This window comes from Nannobrachium achirus (genome assembly GCF_963921795.1).
Source record: "Nannobrachium achirus genome assembly, chromosome: 16".
Taxonomy (NCBI): domain Eukaryota; kingdom Metazoa; phylum Chordata; class Actinopteri; order Myctophiformes; family Myctophidae; genus Nannobrachium; species Nannobrachium achirus.
Genome location: NC_137823.1, coordinates 27,317,285 through 27,338,925, shown reverse-complemented (window position 1 = coordinate 27,338,925; position 21,641 = coordinate 27,317,285). Strand labels below are relative to the sequence as shown.

Sequence of the window (21,641 nt, the reverse complement as noted above, 5' to 3'; positions counted from 1 at the left end):
GTTTTATTCGTGCGGATAAACGCGCCTGTGTGCAAAAGGCTTTAGTATTGGTCATAATCGGTGATATAGGACTCTCCAAAATCGAGATCGGCGTCAGACTCAAAATGCTGGCATCAGTCAGACAAATAAACCCTTTTGGTTCTTGATTCTCTTCCCTCCTTGTTGAAACTTTTATTCAAAGGATTGTACAAATGGGAACCAAATGGACCTTGTTGTCCATTTGGACCTGTAAGTGTCATTTTTGGAACCATTTGGAAAGTTCCATTTGGTTCCATTTGAACACTCTTAGGAGTAATATCAACACTTAAGAATAGGATTTTACTGTGTGCCTCTCTCTCTGTCCCTCTCCCTCCATATCTTTATTTAATTTAGTACAGATGGAAACAAATAGAACTTTCCAAATGGTTCCAAATTTTCCCCCCAGTCTCACAAAAAGGTCAAGAGAGAGACATTTACTCAGGGTAGGTGTGTACACTTTACATTTAGAACTCAATATTGTGGATGCCCTCCATTACCATAGAGCGTGGGCTGTCACTCTCTCGGGTGTCGCTCTCCATTCCGACATGTCGCCACTCCGAAATTGACTTCTTATTGTCGGAGTGGCGACATTTCCATAGAGGTTAAGTTTAATGTTAGGGTTAGAGATAGGGTTAGTGTCGGAATGGAGACATGTCGGAGTGGCGGGGTGTAACCCACTCTTTCTTCACATGTTACCATTTTTCAAGAGACCGCTTGAACGCCTCACAATTTGCTGTACTTGTATTAATAATATAACTATTGTTATAAATTAGACTTGATTTGTTTTTTTCCTGACGCCCAGGCTTTATAAATCAAACTAGTGATTTCCTATTGGTTTTACATTACATGCTAAATATTTGCTGATCGTGCTGTAGAGGTATCAGACTGAAAAACATGTCTCAGCCAAATTTTCCTTATAAAAACACACAACTACAGTGTAATATGGTATCTGCTGACCCTGCTCGATTCCTCCCTCTCTTTTGCTGATAGATTATTCATGCCTCGGTCCGTGTCTCAGAGGAGAGAGCATGGATCAGATACCTCCGTCTGCCCTTCTAACCCCACACTTTCATTCACAGAGATGGAGGGATGTAAAGATTAGGGATGGGACGATATGAAAATGTCATATCACGATTATTGTGACCAAAGAAATCGCGATTTACGATATTATCGCGATAATAATATAGGGGCGGCTGTAGCTCAGGAGGTAGAGTGGGTTGGCCAATGCTCCATGGGTCAGCGGTTCAAATCCCAGCTTCTCCTGTCTACATGTCGAAGTGTCCTTGGGCAAGACACTGAACCCCAAGTTGCCTCCGGTGAGCTGGTTGGTGCCTTGCATGGTTTCCACCGCCACCGGTGTATGAATGTGTGTGTGAATGGGTGAATGTAATGCACATTGTAAAGCGCTTTGGATAAAAGCGCTATATAAATGCACCATTTACCATTTATAATCAACACTATTATCCTGGGGCGGAACATTTGCCAAAATATTTTTGGCAAAGACATTTGATAGAGAGTGACAAAATAATGTACCTTTTACCAATTATAGAGGGAAGTAATACCGGATATGCAGCTCGGCAAATGAATGTGAATTGATCCCAGTGCATGACGGAGGACGATATCACGATATATTAAATCTCCACGATACGATTATTGTGAGTGTTTTTTTATCACGATAAACGATAATATCGCTTATCGTCCCATCCCTAGTAAAGATACAGAGGGGGGGAGGGATGAGAGGGGGAGAGAGAGAGCATGCTCCTACACAGCCTATAAATTAAACATTTTCATTCATGGAAAAGGCAGAGATCGTCGGGCAGGGAGCAAGAGAGAGACTGTTTCTCTTAATGTCTACGATTCTGTTCCTTTTCCTGGTCATATGTTTCATGCATGATCAGGTTTGAAACTTCGTGCATGATCAAGTCTCAAACTAGAGAACTTTCAAGTCAAACCATGTGGCGCTGAAACTGAAACACGTGTTTTCAGGGGAAAGTCCTGTTCTGGCGAAGCCCGAACTGGCGAAGTGGGGATTTGTCTCCTACCGTAGCGATCTGGCGAATCGATTGTCCACGACACTGCAAGCGGCGCGAAGGCCAGCGGACCTTGGTCCTGCTCTTCGCCCCCGAGCGCCGCAGGCACGAGTGGCCGCGAAGAGCGGGCCAGGGCCGCGCGGCCGGCGGAGCGCCGCGCGAGTTACGAAGCCGTGGTGAATGCAATCGTTATATTTATGCCCAGGCCGTAAGGCCTGGGCAAGCGCACGATAAACGCCCTGTCCAGAAGACGTTCGCCAGATCGCTACGGTATCGGACATTTCCCCACTTCGCCAGTTCGGGCTTCGCCTAAAAGGTACGTGCCCGTTTTCAGACCCAGACCAGTGGTATTTAACTATGTTGTGTGTGCGTGTGCGTGTGCATGTGTGTGTGTGTGTGTGTGTGTGTGTGCGTGCGCATGCGTGCGTGCATAAAGTCGTAAACATGCAAAAGCATGGGATTTCAGACCCAGGCACGGCAAGCACTGATATTTAACTAATGTATAACTTTTTTTACAGTGTTTTTACAGGGCAGCGAGCACAAATACAGAGATAACACTGTGCGTGTGCGTGCGTGCGTGCGTGCGTGCGTGCGTGCGTGCGTGCGTGCGTGCGTGCGTGTGTGTGTGTGTGTGTGTGTGTGTGAAAGCAGGTTTTCTGCAGAAACTGACATGTGCAAGGCAAGGTCGGCGCCACAATTAGAGAAGGAGGGAAGAGGGGAATCGAAAGAGAGCAGCTACATTAGTTTAATGCTGACGAAAGCTTTCATGTTGGTGAGAGAGCGAGAGATGGCAAGATGGGGGCGTAGATTGTCTATGTACATTTATGTACTACATTTATGTAATTTCTTTTACCTCCTTTCAAGATATACCAAGGTTTCTGGTACTGGTTGGTTGGAGGACCCGTCCTTATGGGCTCAGCTCAGCTGGCTGTTCGGTGTAGACCAGTTAGGCAAATAATAATAAGCTGGGAGCTGGTAGGATTATGTGCAGGTCCAAATTAAAGAATTCTAAGGTGTGTGTGTTGGGGGTTGCATTGGTGTGCTGGTTGACTGATAGAACTGGGTCTGGAGAGGGGTGTGTGCGCGGCTGCGCGCGCATGTCGTGCATTCCCTTATGGGCAAGACATTAGACTTTTCGTTCACTGAATGTGGGGTAGAGGTGAGCCTCATCAATTCCAATACGCATGTGTGTGTCTGTGTGGACGTGTTGAGCCGCCACTGCCAGGGGGAGATGCATTCCATCTGGAGTGTGAAAAGAGTTAGTGGGGAGGGGGCAGCACTCACTCATCATTCTCTGCTAAAGGTTTATTAGCTGTCTGCCATTAGTCACCTTGTTTAATTCAACCACACTTGTTTAGCGCTCACAATACACCCATCCCTCCTTTTTAATGACCTATATTATGCTCACCACCTCCTCAGTGGTACAGTATGTGTCATCGTCTCAATGTATTGCTGAATAACAAGAATGGAAAGGTTAAAAAGCTACAATATGTAAACAAAGCCAATCCAATTAGGCTTATCTCCAGGAAAAGTGCTTTTAGTTTGCTGCTGCCTTAGGGCACCCTCGTAAAAGAGATCTCGTATCTCAGTGGGATTTCACCTTTTATAAAGGTCAAATAAATAAAGAATGTTAGGCCTCATGATGAACCTAATGATTTCATCTTGTCTGACTGCAGGGTAGTCCAAGGGATTGACCTGTGTTTTTAAAATGCAACGAAGTGGAGCTTCATTGGCTACATAATTAATAAACAATATTAGTATTTGTTGTCATTCCATATTGAGCTCTGACCGTTCTATAAATGAGCATCACCTTCAGGCTTCATATTGTGAAGCGTTGTCTGCTTCCTCCAGATGCTGTTTGGCATAGGAACAGATGAAAGATTGATACTGTCTGGGTGGGGGGAAGGATTGCGTCTGGGATTGGCGGAAGGATGTATGGATGGACGGACTAATGGATAGATGCACTAATCCTAGAGGTGTCCTAGTTTTGGGTAGCCATCCTTAGTTTACCAGATAGAGATGTTGACCTCTGGGTCTGTCACTCTGTGTGTATTGCATGTGCGTGCATGTGCGTGCATGTGTGTGTGTGTGTGTGTGTGTGTGTGTGTGTGTGTGTGTGTGTGTGTGTGTATTGTGTCGCCACTGAGAACAATAGGCTCTCTAATGAGCGATTGGCCTTGTGTCTGCACAGATTATCTTAATACTTTACGCGTGCCAGACATGAAGATCCACGCCAAACATGCTCTGGGGGCAATCAACTAGCATGGACAAAACACAACGCGCACACATGTGCGCGCACATACACACACACAGGGGAAGATGGGAACAGTTTTGCAGGGGTTCTCAAACCTTTTTAGGGTAAAAATAAACATATATGAACTTGGGACCCACCACCCTGACTATCACTTGGAATTGTAGGTCTTACATTTAATGTGACTCGGTTCAACAGATAAGTATTGTGAAAATAGCAGATCTACATGCTCACAACGCCTCGCAGTGCGAGGCGTTGTGAGCATGTAGATCGGCTGTTTTCACAATGTTCACCTCTTGCTTACTTAATATTTGACAGTTTGTCCGGTTTGGCATTAAAACGGTCTTGGAAATCCTTAAATTGTCACTTTATAAATGTGCAGATACCCTGTATACACTTATGTTGGTTTGTTTACCGTTGAGTGAGTTTTTTTTTTACATTAAGCTAATCATCTGGGGACTCCACAAAATAATTTGGGGAACCCACTTGGGGTCCTGACCCCAAGTTTGAGAACCACTGGAAGGAAATAAGAAAACGCATTGCATGCAAAGGATAACGATAGAGCATGAAAAGTGCATTATAAAAACACTTAGTTAGTATTAATCCAGTAGTGTGCACATGTTGACAAATGCACACAGCCCTCCAGAGGTGTACAGACAGGTTCATGAAAGCAAGCAGGGTCTGATCGGGGCAGATATATAAAGGGAGGAGGGAAGAAGCCTTTTTTTTTGCCCACTAATTCGAGGATCATTTGCAATCCTATTGAAGCTCTGGTTGCAGCCCCCCTTCATTTGGGATGAAAAGAAATAGGGGAGCAGAAGGAGGGGCAACTGGCCCCTTGTTGAATGTGCGCGAGAGCGTGCATTCACTGTCTGGCATGCACGTGCATGCATATGCCTACGTGTTCGCCTGAATGGGAGCCTGGCTGGTTGGTTGTGCGTGTACGTGTGTGTGCGTGTACGTGTGTGTGTGTGTGTGTGCGTGTGTGTGTGTGTGTGTGTGTGTGTGTGTGTGTGTGTGTACACACTGTGCGATAGATTGTGTGCAGATTGGACAAAGGGCGGATTGTGTGATCTATATGCATGTGGCACAGATTCAGTGGCCATGTGCTGCCACAGCAGGCCGCGACTGAGAGAGAAGAGTGCGTGTGTTTGTGTGCATGTGCTTGTGGGTACACTAGACTCTAGTGTACCCACAAGCACACACACACACACACACACACACACACACACACACACACACACACACACACACACACACACACACGCACTCTTCTCTGCTAGAGTGACTAGAGCACTGTTTCCCAAACACTGGGTCGGGACCCATTTGTGGGTCGCAGACAGATTTTTATGGCTCCTTTAATTTTTTGGTTCCTACATTTAGTTTTTAATAGATCTGCTGTTTTCACTAGTTTGGGTCCCGGGCAAACGTCTAATATCTCTTTGGGTCACAGGCTAAAAGGTTTGGGAACCACTGCACTAGAGTGAATAGAGAATAATTAATAGAGAAAAGTGGAAATCAGACACTCCCAAATTCACAATTACATGCACATAGGCCGGAACAGGACCCAGGACACTACCTTGAAGTGCGATTCGTGAGAGAGTTCGATTCACTTGCAATAAACTTCCATTCATAGAGCACTTCTCGAAACAGTGTTACAGTCCACAAACAATAAAACAATAAATAAGAGCGAGTGATGTTTAAGTATTTAAGCAAACGTTAATGTTCTTTTGAAGCTAGAAAATGAGCGATTGCGTTATTTGCACGGCGTCTGGGCTGCACTTTGCATGCAGGTGGAAACGCCGTATTCCCCTGGGAACCGCTTGTTAAAAGAAGGAAACGCCAACATGTTGTTCAGAGAAATAATCGCACGTCTCCCTGTCCCTGAGAGAGGAACCTGCATGGTTTAACTAGATGCACTCATATTCCCCTGATGAGCCTTCTGTACAAGTGGAGAGACAACCGTTTGAAAGACAGAAGAGAGAGAGAGAGATGGAGCCTACACAGTAAACCCATCATTTTCAATTTATCTGAAATAGACCCTTTCAGGTCCATTTGGTCTCATTTGTACACCCCCAGAGTTACCATAAATGAACACTCAGGATTTGACAGTGTGTGTAAGTAAGCGGAGGGGGAACGAGAGAACAAGAAGAGAAAGGTTGAAGAGAGACAGATGGGATGAAATGAAGTGCATCCTTCAAAGCAAAGTAACATGAACGTGCACGTTTTCATCTAAGTACGTTTTAAATCCCGGCTGGAGTCCTGGAGTGTAAAGGAAAAAAGAGAGAGAGAGAGCGATTGATGATGGCAAATATAAGGGAGAGGCAAGCAGAACTCCTTGGTAACCAAAGCGCAGGGGAGCAGAGGGGCCGCTCCTACACCCGTCCTGCTGTGTGCGTGTGTGTGTGGGCGTGCACGTGTGTGTGTGTGTGTGTGTGTGTGTGTGTGTGTGTGTGTGTGTGTGTGTGTGCGTGTGTGTGTGTGTCTCGCAGGACTGGACTGACTGCCTGAGGGAGGAGGGGGGTGGGTTGGTTGTGTTCATTTGTTTTGCTGAGATAGGGGGAGAGGCTCATTGTGAGAATACTAGTGCCCCGGCCGGCACACACACACACTCATTCACTCAGACACACTCACAGCTTAGGCACTGACTGTAGACAAGAGGGAGAATGTGAGCGCAAGAGGAGAGCTATCATCAGCACTCATTAATGTGCCGTGTTCTCTCTCTCTCTCGCTCATTCCCATCGCTTGGTCTGCGCCTCTAAAAAGCTCAGAAGAAGATAATTTAAGGATAGAGAGAGACGCACACGCGACCCGGAACGATGGTGTTTATCGGGACCTCGTTAAAATCCGTGATTAAATACTTCAAAAGGAAGGGTAAGAGACGAACACTTCTTGTCAATACCTTTTTTTCTCCTATGCATCATTTTAAACAACCAGCCGTTATGACATATTGTCTTCTTTTTTTTAAGTCATAATTAGATTAGGTTTTCACAATTGTTTGATCCAATTTAATTTGTCTCTATGACTCTGTCATTTCCTGGTAACTTATTTTTAATACACTATTGACCCTAGTACTAAATATGTTTGATAATATGTCTATATGTTAAATAACTGATAGTTTCCTTTCTTGAATGTTCATGTTGAGTTTTTTTGGAGGGACCCCCTGCCTTCAGTTAGCTCAGAGACAGTTCTCTGTTGTTCCCTGTTACCTAGTAACCAAGACTTAAAGGGTTAGCTTAGCAATTAAGAGCACTGTACTAACATATAGCACTAAATGACTCAGTCAACTGTATATTGTGTTGTATTGAATTTGGACTGTGGACAAATGTGACGTTTGTCATGTTTCCAATAACCCAGTGAATTTGAGTTTGGTTTGACAGACAGAGGGTAATCACTCTATTGTGCCAGTGTCAATAGCTTGTCAGTGTCTTTATGTTTGGCACGTGAGGAACCGTATAACCTGGGTAATGCTTACCAAGCTGCTTGTGCTTACTCTAATCTCAGGTGTATTTAGAGGCTAACTCTCTCTCTTGGCTGCAGTGCAGTCGTGGTTGAGGTGGGACTGTTAATCATTAGCTCAGCGTTTTCACTCTCCCCACCACATCTTGCACATGCCTGCCCTGCACCACGCTAGCTGGTACCTGGACTCTACTGTAATATAGTTCACTCACTGGTATTGCTTAGGAGGAGCTCTCCTGCATGCTGCTTGCACCCATAAATGTGTCACTCTTGCTGTCCAAATAATAGGTTTGGCAAGGGTTGCCTAGTGTTTTAGACACCCTTCATCAGTTGGCATGGCCAGTGCATTGTTCAAAGGTACATAGGTTCATTATTTAGCATAATATGGGCAACTGGCCATATTAACCTGTCAAATGGTGTGATTTTCAAAAAGGCTTGCTTGTACAAAATTGAATAAAAGCATATTACAGATTTCCCCCCCTGGGATAATAAAGGTATCTATCTATATTGATGGGGCATACATGGACTCCACTTTGTATAGCCCAGGAAAAGGCTATATACCTTCATTTTTATTGTTTTCATCCAAAGCACTTTACAATGTGCATTACATTCTCCCATTCACACACTGATTGCAGAGGAAACCATGCAAGGCACATATAGTACCTGCTCATCAGGAGCAGTAAGGGGTTAATTTGACACTAACCGAGGGGAGCCAGGAATTGAACCAGGAACCTTCCGTTATCCCAAGTGGCCGCTCTCCCTCCTGAGCCTCGTTGTTTAAATTAGTGGCTAGAGGCGCAGATCAATATTTATTGGCTGATTGGTGAGCAGAGCCCGTTTAGGATTAAACCTAGATGGTGTCAATACAAAAACGGATCAATTATATTGATCTTAAAAGTATTCCCAGCCTATATGCAATGCATCTGTGATATATGCAATTCACACTCGCACTATTCAATTCAAAGGGGCTTTATTGGCATGAGAAAACATACATTGCCAAAGCTAATGTGGAAACGAAACAGTCAAAACAAAAATGATGTAAGTACAATTAAAGGCGATTAAACAACTATGTGTTAGATAACTAACTAGCTTACAAAACCACAAAAAGTTTTGTATTTGCTGTCAGAAATAGTTATATACAGCATATAGTTATTTATTCAATTTAAAGGGCTTTATTGGCATGAGAAAACATAGGTTAACATTGCCAAAGAAAAGGGACAACAATACAATTAAAACAAAAATAATGTGCGTGCAATTGAAGGGACTTGAAATGATGTGTTCTCAGAGCTGTAACATTGCAACTGAGGCAAATCAACGTACAAAAATCATAAGAATTGTGCACACTGTCACAGTGTGTGTGTGTTTGCAGATGTGCTTACTGCTTAGGAGTGCTGGGATCAGGGACATGCTGGGCCCTTGATTCAGCCCGGGAAAAAGAGTTGGAGAGGCCCTCATTGCGCGCTATAGAGAGAGATCTCTCTCTATAGCACTGCTGCTACTCAAACATTTGCCATTCAGATCATGACAAGTGACAAGCCAGTGGGCCAATTACATGAGTTATATTTCGTCGTTGTCGGGTGGAAACCTTGTATGTTCAAAACCGTTTGTTTTGTATTTATCATTTTAAAAATGATTTAAACTAGTGAAAACAGCCGCTCTACAAGCACACAACGCCTCGCACCGCGAGGCATTGTGTGCTTGTAGATCTGCTGTTTTCACTACTTTTGTGCGACAGCCTTGTATGATGAAGCAGGGCTTTGCTTTGCGAAAAAATCTACAAATTTGAAACTTGAGAGTTACAAGGTTTCTGCCCGACAGTGATGATTTACTTTGTTGGCCACCCAGCCCCCAAAATGGAACGACATTTTATTTTTATTTTTTTCCTAATGGCTGGCCTGGACCGGCCAGAAATGAACCGGCCGTTCGGGAGTTGTCCCGCTTTTCCCAATGGCCAGCACGTCCCTGGCTGGGATAGCCGGGGAGTGGACAGAGGGATTAATAGAATCCTGAAAGAATTTCGCGCCAGAGCCCACTAGGGACATTAATGTGTGCTGGAGGGGCTAGGGGGGTCACTGTGACACTGAAAGGCCCGATGTGGAGACTGATGCTGGGGGACAATATAGGCTTTGTGTCCATAGTCCCCATGTCCTTGGTCTGCCTACGGGCTTTGTCCCGAGTCCTATTCAACCCCGTAGCCTGAGATAAGGGTGGGGGAGGGCTACCTGTGGTCTGTGTGTGCGAGAAAAAGAAGGAAGGGTTGCTTCAGAATTATTTATTGCTTCGACTAAAAGACACGATCAGAGAGAGGAGTTTCTTGGGAAGGACGGATTAGACACATTCACACACTGGCAGTGTCAAGCCAATGTTGTAATATTAAGACTTGACTCACAGCCCAGTATCTGTAGTGTACAGTATCTTATAACTGGACTTAATCATACTGTGACGCCCTGTGCTCAATCGTATCGAGATACTAAGGGTCCAGTCATACAGGATGTCGCTGTAGAAGGACTGTACACTCGTACCGCTTACCTCTTATCAGTCATGACCCATGTCTTCCTGGTCACGTGTATACGACCACTGAATATGTATATATTCGCTATGTACTTCATTACCTGCCATGTGACTCTATCTTGTTCTCAGAGCTCGCGCTTTGTGTGTGTGTGTGTGTGTTTGTGTGTGTGTGTGTGCATTGCTGGGTAAAACATTAACACAAATTGCCGGCATAGACAGTGGGAGAGGCATTCCCACATTTCCCTCCTAACCCGTCTGTTCTCAAGCTGCGTTATTATAACGGGTACAGTAAATGAGAAAGTGTCTATAAGCGAGTCAGACTAGGCATTTTGGCATGCTAAAAGATCTCTGTCTGCTTCACATTCAGCGTAATGAAAAGAATTACGCTACTATAACTATAAATCCTGTCATAGTTGGACAACAATGTTATATTTGACCTTTCTCTTAGCTAAATCTACATTGCTCTTAGGAAGCATTTTGTTCATTTAACAGTTTCGGTAGCAGCCAGGCAGCCTCTATCGGCTCACTATCGACCCAGTATGTTCGATGCTCTTTCAACCCAGCATCAACACGCACGTGCGTGCGCGCACACACACACACACACACACGCACACGCACACGCACACGCACACACACACACACACACACACACACACACACACACACACACACACACACACACACACACACACACACAGAGAGAGAGAGAGAGAGTCTCCAGAGACACTTTCTCTCTCCACCAGTAAGCAAACAAGAGCTTTTTCCAAGTGAAACTCTTACACACCAACATCGTTTTCATGAAGTATTTTGAAGATACAACAACAACAGTTTGAGTGAGTGAGTGAGTGAGTGAGTGTGTGGATGGATGGATATACTGTAGTTTGTGGTGTGCTAATGTATCCCTGGCCACATATGGAGAAGTCTCTGAGTGGATGTGTCGGTGTGCCTGGCACTCGGAAGTGTGTGTATGTATGCAAAAAATACATACATTAAAAATATATATATATTTTTTCCCCTCATACGTAAGCACTGTCATGATGCACTGTCATGATGCTACTGGTAAAGTAACACTTTTCACTCACATTCAAGTGCTTGGAGCAACGCAGGCATTCTGACCAGGAAGGGTGCCTGTATGTCTGTTGGTCGACCTGCTTTGCATACCAAATTGGAAGGGTTACTATAGCGGCTCTTCATCAGAATAGTGCAGATAGCCTGGGGTAAGGTAAGCTGAGGTGGTTTGTATCCTGTGGAAAAGCCTTCCAGGAGGATAAAAGGTTGGGTGGATACCCTCTATGTCCTTGTATTTGTGTATTGATCACACGCTTTTGTTAATACCTTTCATTAGTTCAATATTTATAAAACCCACAGACACAATTAACGACTTTCATTACAAGCAAAATCCCCAAAAAAGCAAAAGTAGTAGCAGAGAATGGTGTGATCAATGAAGAGAAATCTGTGTGGTAAACAGAAGAGCACTGGCCAGCTGGCCTGCTGTGCTGTCCTGGAGAGAACGTGGAGTACGCAAATGTCAACTTCAGATTATAAGAAAGGACAGTCAGTAAGGTAATGTTATATGTTCTACTGTAACAGTACTGTTCTGTGACAGCAGCCAGATCTGATCTTCTAGCAATCTAGCTACTGCAAGCAGGCCTTATGTTATAACTAATGAGCCATTCCGGGGCTATCTACACAGATGATTGTTAACATTTATTAAAGCTCTTACAAACATTCTCACACTGTCCCTTGATGGCCCATTACACTTTGTGTGAATGACCCCCCCAAAAACACACATGTATCCTCCTGCGTGCTATAGCTCATTTGCACCTGTGAGGAAAGCCCCCCCACCCCCACCCACAACACTCTCTCTCTCTCTCTCTCACACACACACACACACACACACACACACACACACACACACACACACACACACACACACACACACACACACACACACACACACTGTCTCTCACTCTCTCAATTCAATTTCAAAGGAGCTTTCTCTTCATTAACCCGCCCCCTTTCCACCTTGGTTGGTTGCTCTGACCTCCAGAGACCTCTTCTATTCACTGTAGTGGTCACTGGTCAGTCAGATGGAGAGTTGAGACTGAGGTTGTTTTAAAGTAAGGACACTGAGGACAGGGACACAGAGTAATACATCTGCTTGTATTTATGGAGATAATCTTTCATCCACGATCGCCTACTTTGGATTGGCTACGCTCTCTGGGTAAGACATTGTTTTGGTGGGATAATCGTGTAAATGCTTGCTGAAGGATGGTAAATAATCATGCATCAAGAATCAGTTCTTTTTCTTTTTCATTACAAAGGAAAGTTTTGTCTGTTTTGTTTTGTTTTCTTGGTTGGTTTGATTTGTCTGTCTGTCAGCGCAGTTATCCACACACGTTTGTTATGTTTACGAGGCCTGCACTTATACATTTTCAAATCATATTGTTGAGATCTTGGACTCTTGGTATAAGTTTGACTTGTTGAACAGATGTTGTTGTTTGGACAGTAGTAGCCCAGAAAGACCAACAAATGGGTCACTCTCTGACACTGTGCAACCAATTCCAGCAGATGGGTTATATTTTGGAAACATCAATGTTTTCTCCTGTCTCACTTCAGTTTCCTTTTTCCTAGCTGCTTATTATTCTATAAGGACACATTATTAGCCCGTTCTTGTGGGAGAAGTAGTCTTTTGAGCTGCAGAGCTGAGTTTTTCCCTCCACTATGCTGATGCCCCCCCCCCCCCTCCTCCTCCTCTGAAACGGGTGGCCTACTGTGCAGGCAAGTGTGATGTCACAGCGAAGTGTCAGCTGTTTGGTGTTGAGACTGACACCTGGGTACAAAGCACTTCCCTCCCTCCCCCCTTTTCCTCAAACCATCACCTTTTCTAATGTGTTTTAACACCTGTCTCTCGCAACAGCCTAATAAGAGTCGTACTTTACAAACAGACCCATCATGTCCCTCTGTCTGTGTCTGTCTCTCTCTAGCGGTGTCTAACCTGGATGAGGAGAGCAAGTGGACCGTTCACTACACCGCACCGTGGCACCAGCAGGAGAACGTCTTCTTGCCAGGCAGCAGGCCGCCTTGCGTAGAAGACCTCCACCGTCAGGCCAAAGTCAACCTAAAGACCGCCCTGCGAGGTAAGATTACAGATTGACTGGACACAGCTGCTGCCCAACAGGGCTCAGACATGTCTAGTCTGACCACAGAGAAAGTGATAGGGTCTCTGTTGACGGATCAATGTGATACAGACTATACCACGACACTCTTGGGATCAAATCCTCAATGCTGTCCATTCTTACCTAAGTTCTGAACTCATCATTGCTTGTTTGGTTGATTCTAAATGATGGTCATTAGAATGAGCATCTATCTTCGGATAACAGCACGCCCAACGTATCCACCTTGTTTACCATACTGGCAGTAATGTAGCAGTGGCCTGATTGTGTTTGCCATCTAATGATAAATATTGTAATGGGGCGTGGTGGTGGCTCAGGAGCGTGGAATCGGAAGGCTTCAATCATGTGTCAGTGGTTTTAGTTCACTCGTTCCCAAACACTTTGTTCCAGTGATTGTAAATCAGGAAAACCTGAAACGGACTACCAAACAAACTGTTACTGTTGCCACGAAATTGGAAGCACACAACTATCTAGAAATTCTAGCTGTAGCATTAATATTTCCTTTCATTGAAACAAAGGGCACTAATTTGAAATTCTATTTAGAAAGTGTCTACTGACGTTTTGGCCGCTAATTCACACATTTCTATGTCATTTGTAGCCTCTCCTTGCCAGCAATACACTACACTCTGACTCACATATATCCGGCATTGTCATAAAAAACATTGAAACGTGCAGCCAGGGTGTGTTTAGGTGCACACACAGCACGCCCATGTGAGATCACCCTCTTCCTGTTAGTCCAGTACGCTTAGAGAAAGAAGGAGGGCTGTCTGAAGTGTTGTCCCAACAAACAAATCGCGTCGCGTCACAACACGGTGTCAGACCTTTTACACGCTCACAGCGGCCCCAGGACTGGAGGCCAGGATGCTAGAGCAGTGGTTCCCAAACTGGGGTCCGGGCCGGGGACCCCCAGGGATCCTTGAGGGAGTTCCAGGGGGTCCCCAGCTAAATGATAGTTAGGAACCAAATGGACTATGGTTCTGTAACTGTGGAACCAAATGGACCCGTTAGGGTACACTCTCAGAGTTAAATTAACATTGATTTTACAATATAAATTGTAGTCCCAGAGATAGAAATGCCAGTAAATGGGGGTTCGCAGCCTAACGCATGTCAAACTAGGGGTCCTTGAAATGAAAATGGCTGAAAATTACTGCAAGAGCTGTAAAAATCTTCTCTTATATGAGGGTCCCTGGCATATATTTTCAAATGGGGGGTCCGCGGGCTAACAAGTGTCAATTTGGGGGTCTTTGACTTGAAAAAGTTTGAGAACCAGCGTGCTAGAGAATCCTGGCACCTGTTTCACTGGGAAGACACACACATGCACAGTGTTGCACACACACAAGTGTGTGTGCTGTTAGGTCATGGTGAGGAGCTGCTGTTTACATGCTCTGTGGCCTCGGTCTGTCAGGACTCAGGAGATAATGAGAGAGGCAGATAAAGGTACACTGACGGAAAGATAAAAAGAGCAATAATAGGGAGATAAAAGAAAGAGAGTCAGAAAGACACAATGGAGGATGTAACCTAATGCTTGTCAGAGACTGAGTCACCTCTCCTAAGATAACTCAACCCACCCACCACACACACTGTAGTTCTTTGTGTCCATGTCCAATTCATGTGTGTTGCATCACCTGTCTCTGAAATATGACACAAGCACATACACCATGCATTATGTCCTGCAATATTGATGTTCCCAGGTACACACACACACACACACACACACACACACACACACACACACACACACACACACACACACACACACACACACACACACACACACACACACACGCATAAAGACACCACCTGGGAGGTGGGCTTTATTCAGCTCCCTCACATCCTCTATCCCCCCCCCACACACACACACACACACACACCCACCCAGGGGTCCTTCTGAAAGCTGCCCAGGAAAACAACAGGTGTCCAGTGAGAGTGCCTGAGCTGGCTTGTTGTGTCACAGTCTGTCTGTCTGTCTGTCTGTCTGTCTGTCTGTCTGTCTGTCTGTCTGTCTGTCTGTCTGTCTGTCTGTCTCAACCTCATGGACTCTCCGTTTGATAGGCAATTATGCTGGCCCACATTTGATATGATGTTCTTTAAACTCTGACAGTAACTCAGGAGGCCCTCTTGGTTCTTTTTTTATCACTTAAAATTTAATTCAGTTTTTAACACACAATAACATACAGAAAACAAACACGAGACACGAACCGTCCCTCTTGGTTCTATATCAATCATTTAGCTGAGGACCCCCTAGCCTAGAACCCCCCCAAGGACCCCTGGGGTTGTCACACCTTGTGTTTCCACAAGGTGTAGTTTGCGTTTGTAATGAACAGCAGACAGAAGGGCTCAGCACAGAGTTTAGATTCATTAATTCCCTTCTCCTTGCACGTGGCACCGCCAGTCACTGCAGGCAGTGCTGTGGACACAAACATAATCACAACTCAGAGCAAGTGTGACATCTGTCCCGCAAACAGCAATAATCAATAACCAATCAGATGGGTATCCCCGCGAACTGGGTTTCAGGGCATGGCATGGCATGGCATGTGCAGGTGACTCGTGAATGTTGAGCTGGGTTGCGTAACGGCGGTGCGGTCGATATGTCGATAACATTGTGGAAGAACAAAGTACTTGCAGTACAGTCAATGCATTGTGTCATGGAATAGTCATTGGAATGTACACAAACACAACAGAGCCATGTTGAATTGTACTTGTAAGTAGTACTTACAGTATAGTTTCAACTGCTTAGGTTCCAATTCCAAATAAATGGAAAAGGCAAATGGCAAAAAATAACATGCAGTTGGGAGTGACGGGACTCAATACTGTTAAAACAAACATTGTCAATATTGTGAGACTGTATATGTTTCACATACTGTACATTGTTATTATAACACATACAGTATATTGATGCAATAATTTACGACAAGATGTCATTTGTTCACAAGGCTTGTCTTTTCTCCATTTGGTCCACGCCACTCTTCCGCCCAACCCTGCCCAGCAACAAGCGCCAGTAGCACGCGTGTATTCATTTGTTATATCAACCTCCAATCAAGCAACACCAATCATCACTTTAGAACTCATCATCATCAGCCTGGTTACAAGGGGTGTAACATTTAATCGCACAATCAGTATAATAGATTTATTTTAATAGTGAAATCTGCTGATCGACAAGCTTGTTGTGATCTTGTAGATTAGCTATGTTCACTATGTTTGCTCAACATCGTTCTGCAACAAAGTATAAAATAAGGCTTCAGTTAATCACACTAATTAATTCGGTTGATTATAAAAAAAAAATCTGTTCAAATCTTTCTTGTCGATTCTATGATATATACATATTAAATAATCTTCATGATTATTTGATTAATTAAAAAAGTATCGCTAGAATAATCATTAAGAAGATAATAGATAGTTGCAGTCCTAATTACAATGATCTCCTTTCCAAAGCTCTTCCACATCAGCAGCATGTTGCTATTACAGTGTTACAGTATGTACCTGTGCCAGTGCCATTAGGCCCCATTAGCTTACAGTATTATTCATGCACCGCCGTCTCACTCAGTGACAGTAATTAGCTACAAGGGAATATATAGATGACACATGATGAAAGGCACAGGGGCGCCTCAGAGGAACACAACCATTAATAACATGTACTGTACACTAACTGACGCTGGTACGCCCCCATTCATCAGATGACACCGCAATGGAGCATTCATGCATCAGTGATGTGAAGAGCACAAAGATGATGTTTGCTGAGTTTTCATTTGTAGAGACAAAGTACATTTAAAAAAAGGCTGCATGTTAAAAGTATCATGAATACTGATATGCATTTATGCAGCTTACAGTAGGTACACAGGAGAGAGTGAACACTGATGTACTGTATATAGCCTATAAACACACACACGCAAACACAGATATTTATAGATATAATAAATAATGATAATTTAGTCCTCGCTCCTTTGGGGGCATTCATTTTGTCACTGTACATGCATTATGGCATGCACTCAATCTGTAAGAGATATCGAAGTGTCTTCTTTCAAACATTGACGTGTCCTTGCACATATTCATGTATTTGCACAGAGAATTATCTTCAAATGAATACAAAATGTCTCTGCGGTGTGTTTGAAGCGGTAGCAGGGAGTTAACATGTAATTAGTGGGAAGGGGAACAGACAAAGGATTCCCTGGTAGCTGTGTGGGCACACCGAGGGGGGGGGGGGGCAGTGGAACATGGCCAGTGAGAGAGGAGGGGGCGGCAGAGCTTCCACCATCTGTGTGCAGGGGCGTCACAAGGGGTAGGAAAGTGGGACTGAGTTACCGGGGCCCAAGGTGGAGGGGCCCTAGTAACTTTAGCTATTGAAAAATAGCAGATATACAAGCTCACAGCGCGGCACCGAGTGCCGCGCTGCGAGCTTGTAGATCTGCTATTTTTGAAAAGTCGTGAAAATGTGCGCAAATCTTTGAATATATGTATTTTTTAAGTGAACATTTGTAACTCAAATTTTGCTTTTAGGGGGTCCCTGGAACTAAATATTTTGAGATGGGGGGTCCTTCACATGAAAAGGTTTGAGCATCACTGACATGGAAACATAGGTTTCTTGGCACACATTTTCACGATTTTTCAAAAATAGCAGATCTACAAGCTCGCAGCGCGGCACTCGGTGCCGCGCTGTGAGCTTGTATATCTGCTATTTTTCAATAGTTAACATTCATGGGAGGCCCGCAGTGAATCCTTGTACCCAGGGCCCAGAATTTGGTGTGACGCCCCTGTCTGTGTGTGACAGGCTGAATCTGATACCCCCCTCTTGTGCTCACATGCACTGACACACAGGCACATGCACACGCATGTTCATGTATAGAGTCAATTATTGTTCTGTACAAGCACACACACTGTCTTGCACACAGACGAACGCCCATCAAACCAGGAGATAATCATCAGAGTTGTGAGCGGAGCTTGGCAGGGCGTGACAAGGTGTCTTATCATGTGACGCAGATAAAGTACGGGTGCATGCACGCGCACACACACGCACACATGCACACAGACAGACACACAGTACAATCCTCTGTTAATTGAACTCCCGAGAGTGTACAAACGTAACCAAATCCGGGTCCATTTGTGAACACTCTCAGAGTTACAAGTGGATAAATTAACACTGTGGGTTTTACTGTGTTACTGCTGTCGAGCAGGGTTGCACACATCATCTCCAATAGTTAATGTAGTGTTATTGTTACAGTGTGCGTGGGCTTAGAGTTGTTGACCTTGACTGAAGTGAAGGCTACAGTCATGGATGTTAGTGCAGCTATGAGTGGAGTGTGTTCACACTCTATTGCTGAACAGTGTTTACAGTGACACTGCCTGCTTCGCTATACAATACATTCCACCTGAACAGGAGGATGAGTGCCTGATCACATTGTGTGCTAAATCAGACAAGCACTTAGACTAGGAGATGAGGAGTTACATATTGTTTGACTCAGTTCCACAGAAAAATATTGTGAAATTAACAGATCTGGTAGATCATCTATTTTCAAATTCGTTGCCTATTTCATCAAATATTATTTGTCATTTTCCGTTGCTGGTTTTGACTCAGTAATGGTATTTTTTCTTTTTCTTTTTTTGGGGTATTAAAAATGTCTTAAAAGTATTTAAATTGTCACTTCACTGTGATCTGGGGTACTCCCCCAAAACCATGTGGGGACCCCCCTGGTTTCTCTCGACCCACAGGTTGAGAACCACGGTGCTAAACAGAATCACCTAATCAATGATTTGCTGGTTCATTCGTTCCTTGAATGTTTTTTTTTTAACCCATCCATTCCTGTCTCTCTCTCTCTCTCTCTAGAATGTGACAAGTTGAGGAAGGACGGCTTCAGGAGCTCCCAGTACTATTCTCAGGGTCCCACCTTCGCTGACCCTGCAGACTCCACCAGCAGCCTGCATGACCAAGATGACGATGACATCGACAAGAAGGTAACGCACAGCTCACGCACACACACACTGATACCATGAGCCGAATTGGTCACACCGTCACCGTCACACGTCACTCATTGCCATTTTCAAACAAACAACCATGAACATTCCAAACCTGATGTTTACCATATAAAATATGTATTTGTTGATCAGCTGTTACCAATAGCTAGTTAGCGATAACGTAGTAGTTACAGGCAGGTGAGAATACGATACCTGGGACAAATTATCTTCTGTGCTTCTCTCTCCTCAATCCATTGTTTCCATTACGTGGAACCATTGAAGATACCTATAGTAAAGCTATATTCATCTGCTTAATCCTTATGGTTATTAACCAACAGCTGAATGGAACTGTCCTAGAGTTTTGGCTTATGTCCAGGCAACAACACGAGAGCATTTGGATGGAATCATCTTTCACACTCAATTAGCGGTAAACTGGTCATGATACATGTTCCATGCTGACCACTGCTGACTCAGCATGCTGGTTTAAACAGTAAATGCTTGCGCTCTTCACTGTGGTATCATTCTGCCCTCTAGTGGTCAGACTTGGAAATGCAGTGTGTGCTGTAGACCTCTTCATCCCATTGCATCTCATCCGCTATGCGCCTTTTCTTCTCTCACACATGACATGTCCCTCTCTGCTTCGCTCCCTACCGGGAGGGAGAGTCTGAAAATATGAACCACACAAACATTAAATAATAATAATAATTAGGGAATGGTATTAATGGAAGAAAAGGTTCGAGCCGGGAGCCCATTAGGATATGGAATGTGCGTGTCTTTCATCAGCTTTTTGATACCTTTTTTTCATGACCTGGTTGGCTGTCACAACTTTACTTGTGACTATCAGCTGGTGGTGGCTTATTGAATGGCAACCAGAAATGGTGGTGAAAATGTATGAAATAATTGAGCCATTCCGCTCTGTCCCTGCCTCCCGCCTTCTCTTTGTCATGTGCTGTCATGTCATCTAGAATATGATTTAACCAGGCAGAGTTCCTTGGGGAATATAGATGAGACTGTGTTGGTATTAACTGTACACTTGGTGGAGCTGTTGTTGTTTGTGTTATGTCAATACAAAGGTGATGAGAGAGAGAGAGAGAGAGAGGGAGAGGGAGGGAGAGGGAGAGGGAGAGAGAGAGAGGGGGAGAGAGAGAGAGGGGGAGAGAGAGTGAGAGAGAGAGAGGGAGAGAGGGAGAGAGAGAGAAAGAGATGGAGTGAGTCAGAGTGGCAAGGCGAAAATTGAGAGGAAATACATTGTTGATGAGAGAGAGAGACAGATGGAGTGTGTGTGAGAGAGAGGGGAGAGAGAGAGAGAGAGTGGCAAGGCGAAATTGAGAGAAACATGGAGAAATAAATTGTTATATTTTCTTGTTTGGCAGAACATGACTGTGTAATTGATGGACTGTGAATTCCTCCTCTCCTCTCCTCTCTTTCCCCATCTTATTGTTGTGTGGCTACTAGTGAGCCAAAGTGTAGCTGATAGCAGCCTCGAAAGCAGATACTGTTTGCTGGGAAGATGAATGGCTGATTCAAGTTTATATGTTTTTTTCTTTTTTCTTTGCATATATATAGTATAGTATAAGTCTAAACCTAATTAAGACTGTCACTCGCAGAAAGTAAATAAAATGGTAGTCCCAAGTATAAATGAGCCATTAGAATCCCATCCTTTTTATCCACAGATCTGACATTCTTTAGATGTTTGTACGCATCATGCTCTCTGTGCACAGTGTGCTGAATTGATTGATGCCCTTCTTCAAGACTGAAGGCTGAATACATACTGTACGGGTTGAGGCTTTCACTTTGTTCAAATCAGTTTAACACAGACTGAGTGTGGACCGACTGAGCTTACATGTGGTTGATTGACAGTTAATGCTAGGGTTAACAGGCCAGGCAGGCAGCAGAGACAGGTTACTGCTCTGTGGACAAACATACGTTAGGATTGAGAGCTCTCAGTGTGTGAAGTGAACACAGTTTAATGCAGCATGAGTGGTTCTCTCTCTCTCTGTTTCCCCCCCACTCATCTCTCAACCTCAGTTTTTCTTTGGCCTGTGTGTGTGCGTGTGCACGCGCATTTGGGTGTGATTGACCATGAACATGTTTACTGCACCCCCGGCTTCTAAAGGTCACAGCCTTTTCGATACATAATAAACTGTGTGTGTGTGTGTGTGTGTGTGTGTGTGTGTGTGTGTGTGTGTGTGTGTGTGTGTGTGTGTGTGTGTGTGTGTGTGTGTGTGTGTGTGTGTGTGTGTGTGTGTG

General features: G+C 44.3%; 1 protein-coding gene across 3 annotated transcripts in view; it reads left to right on the top strand.

Moving 5' to 3' along the window:
• The window catches only part of nhsl1b (NHS-like 1b), a 160,928-nt gene that overhangs the window by 121,057 nt on the left and 18,230 nt on the right, over positions 1 to 21,641 (top strand). For 2 of the 3 annotated variants that reach the window (XM_080745172.1, XM_080745171.1), the window contains exons 2-3: positions 13,257 to 13,409; positions 19,264 to 19,391. In XM_080745172.1, the coding sequence (XP_080601298.1) occupies positions 13,257 to 13,409; positions 19,264 to 19,391 (281 nt within the window). Of the gene's footprint in view, positions 1 to 7,042; positions 7,174 to 13,256; positions 13,410 to 19,263; positions 19,392 to 21,641 lie in introns of those variants that run through there. The other variant, XM_080745173.1, reaches the window with a different exon arrangement.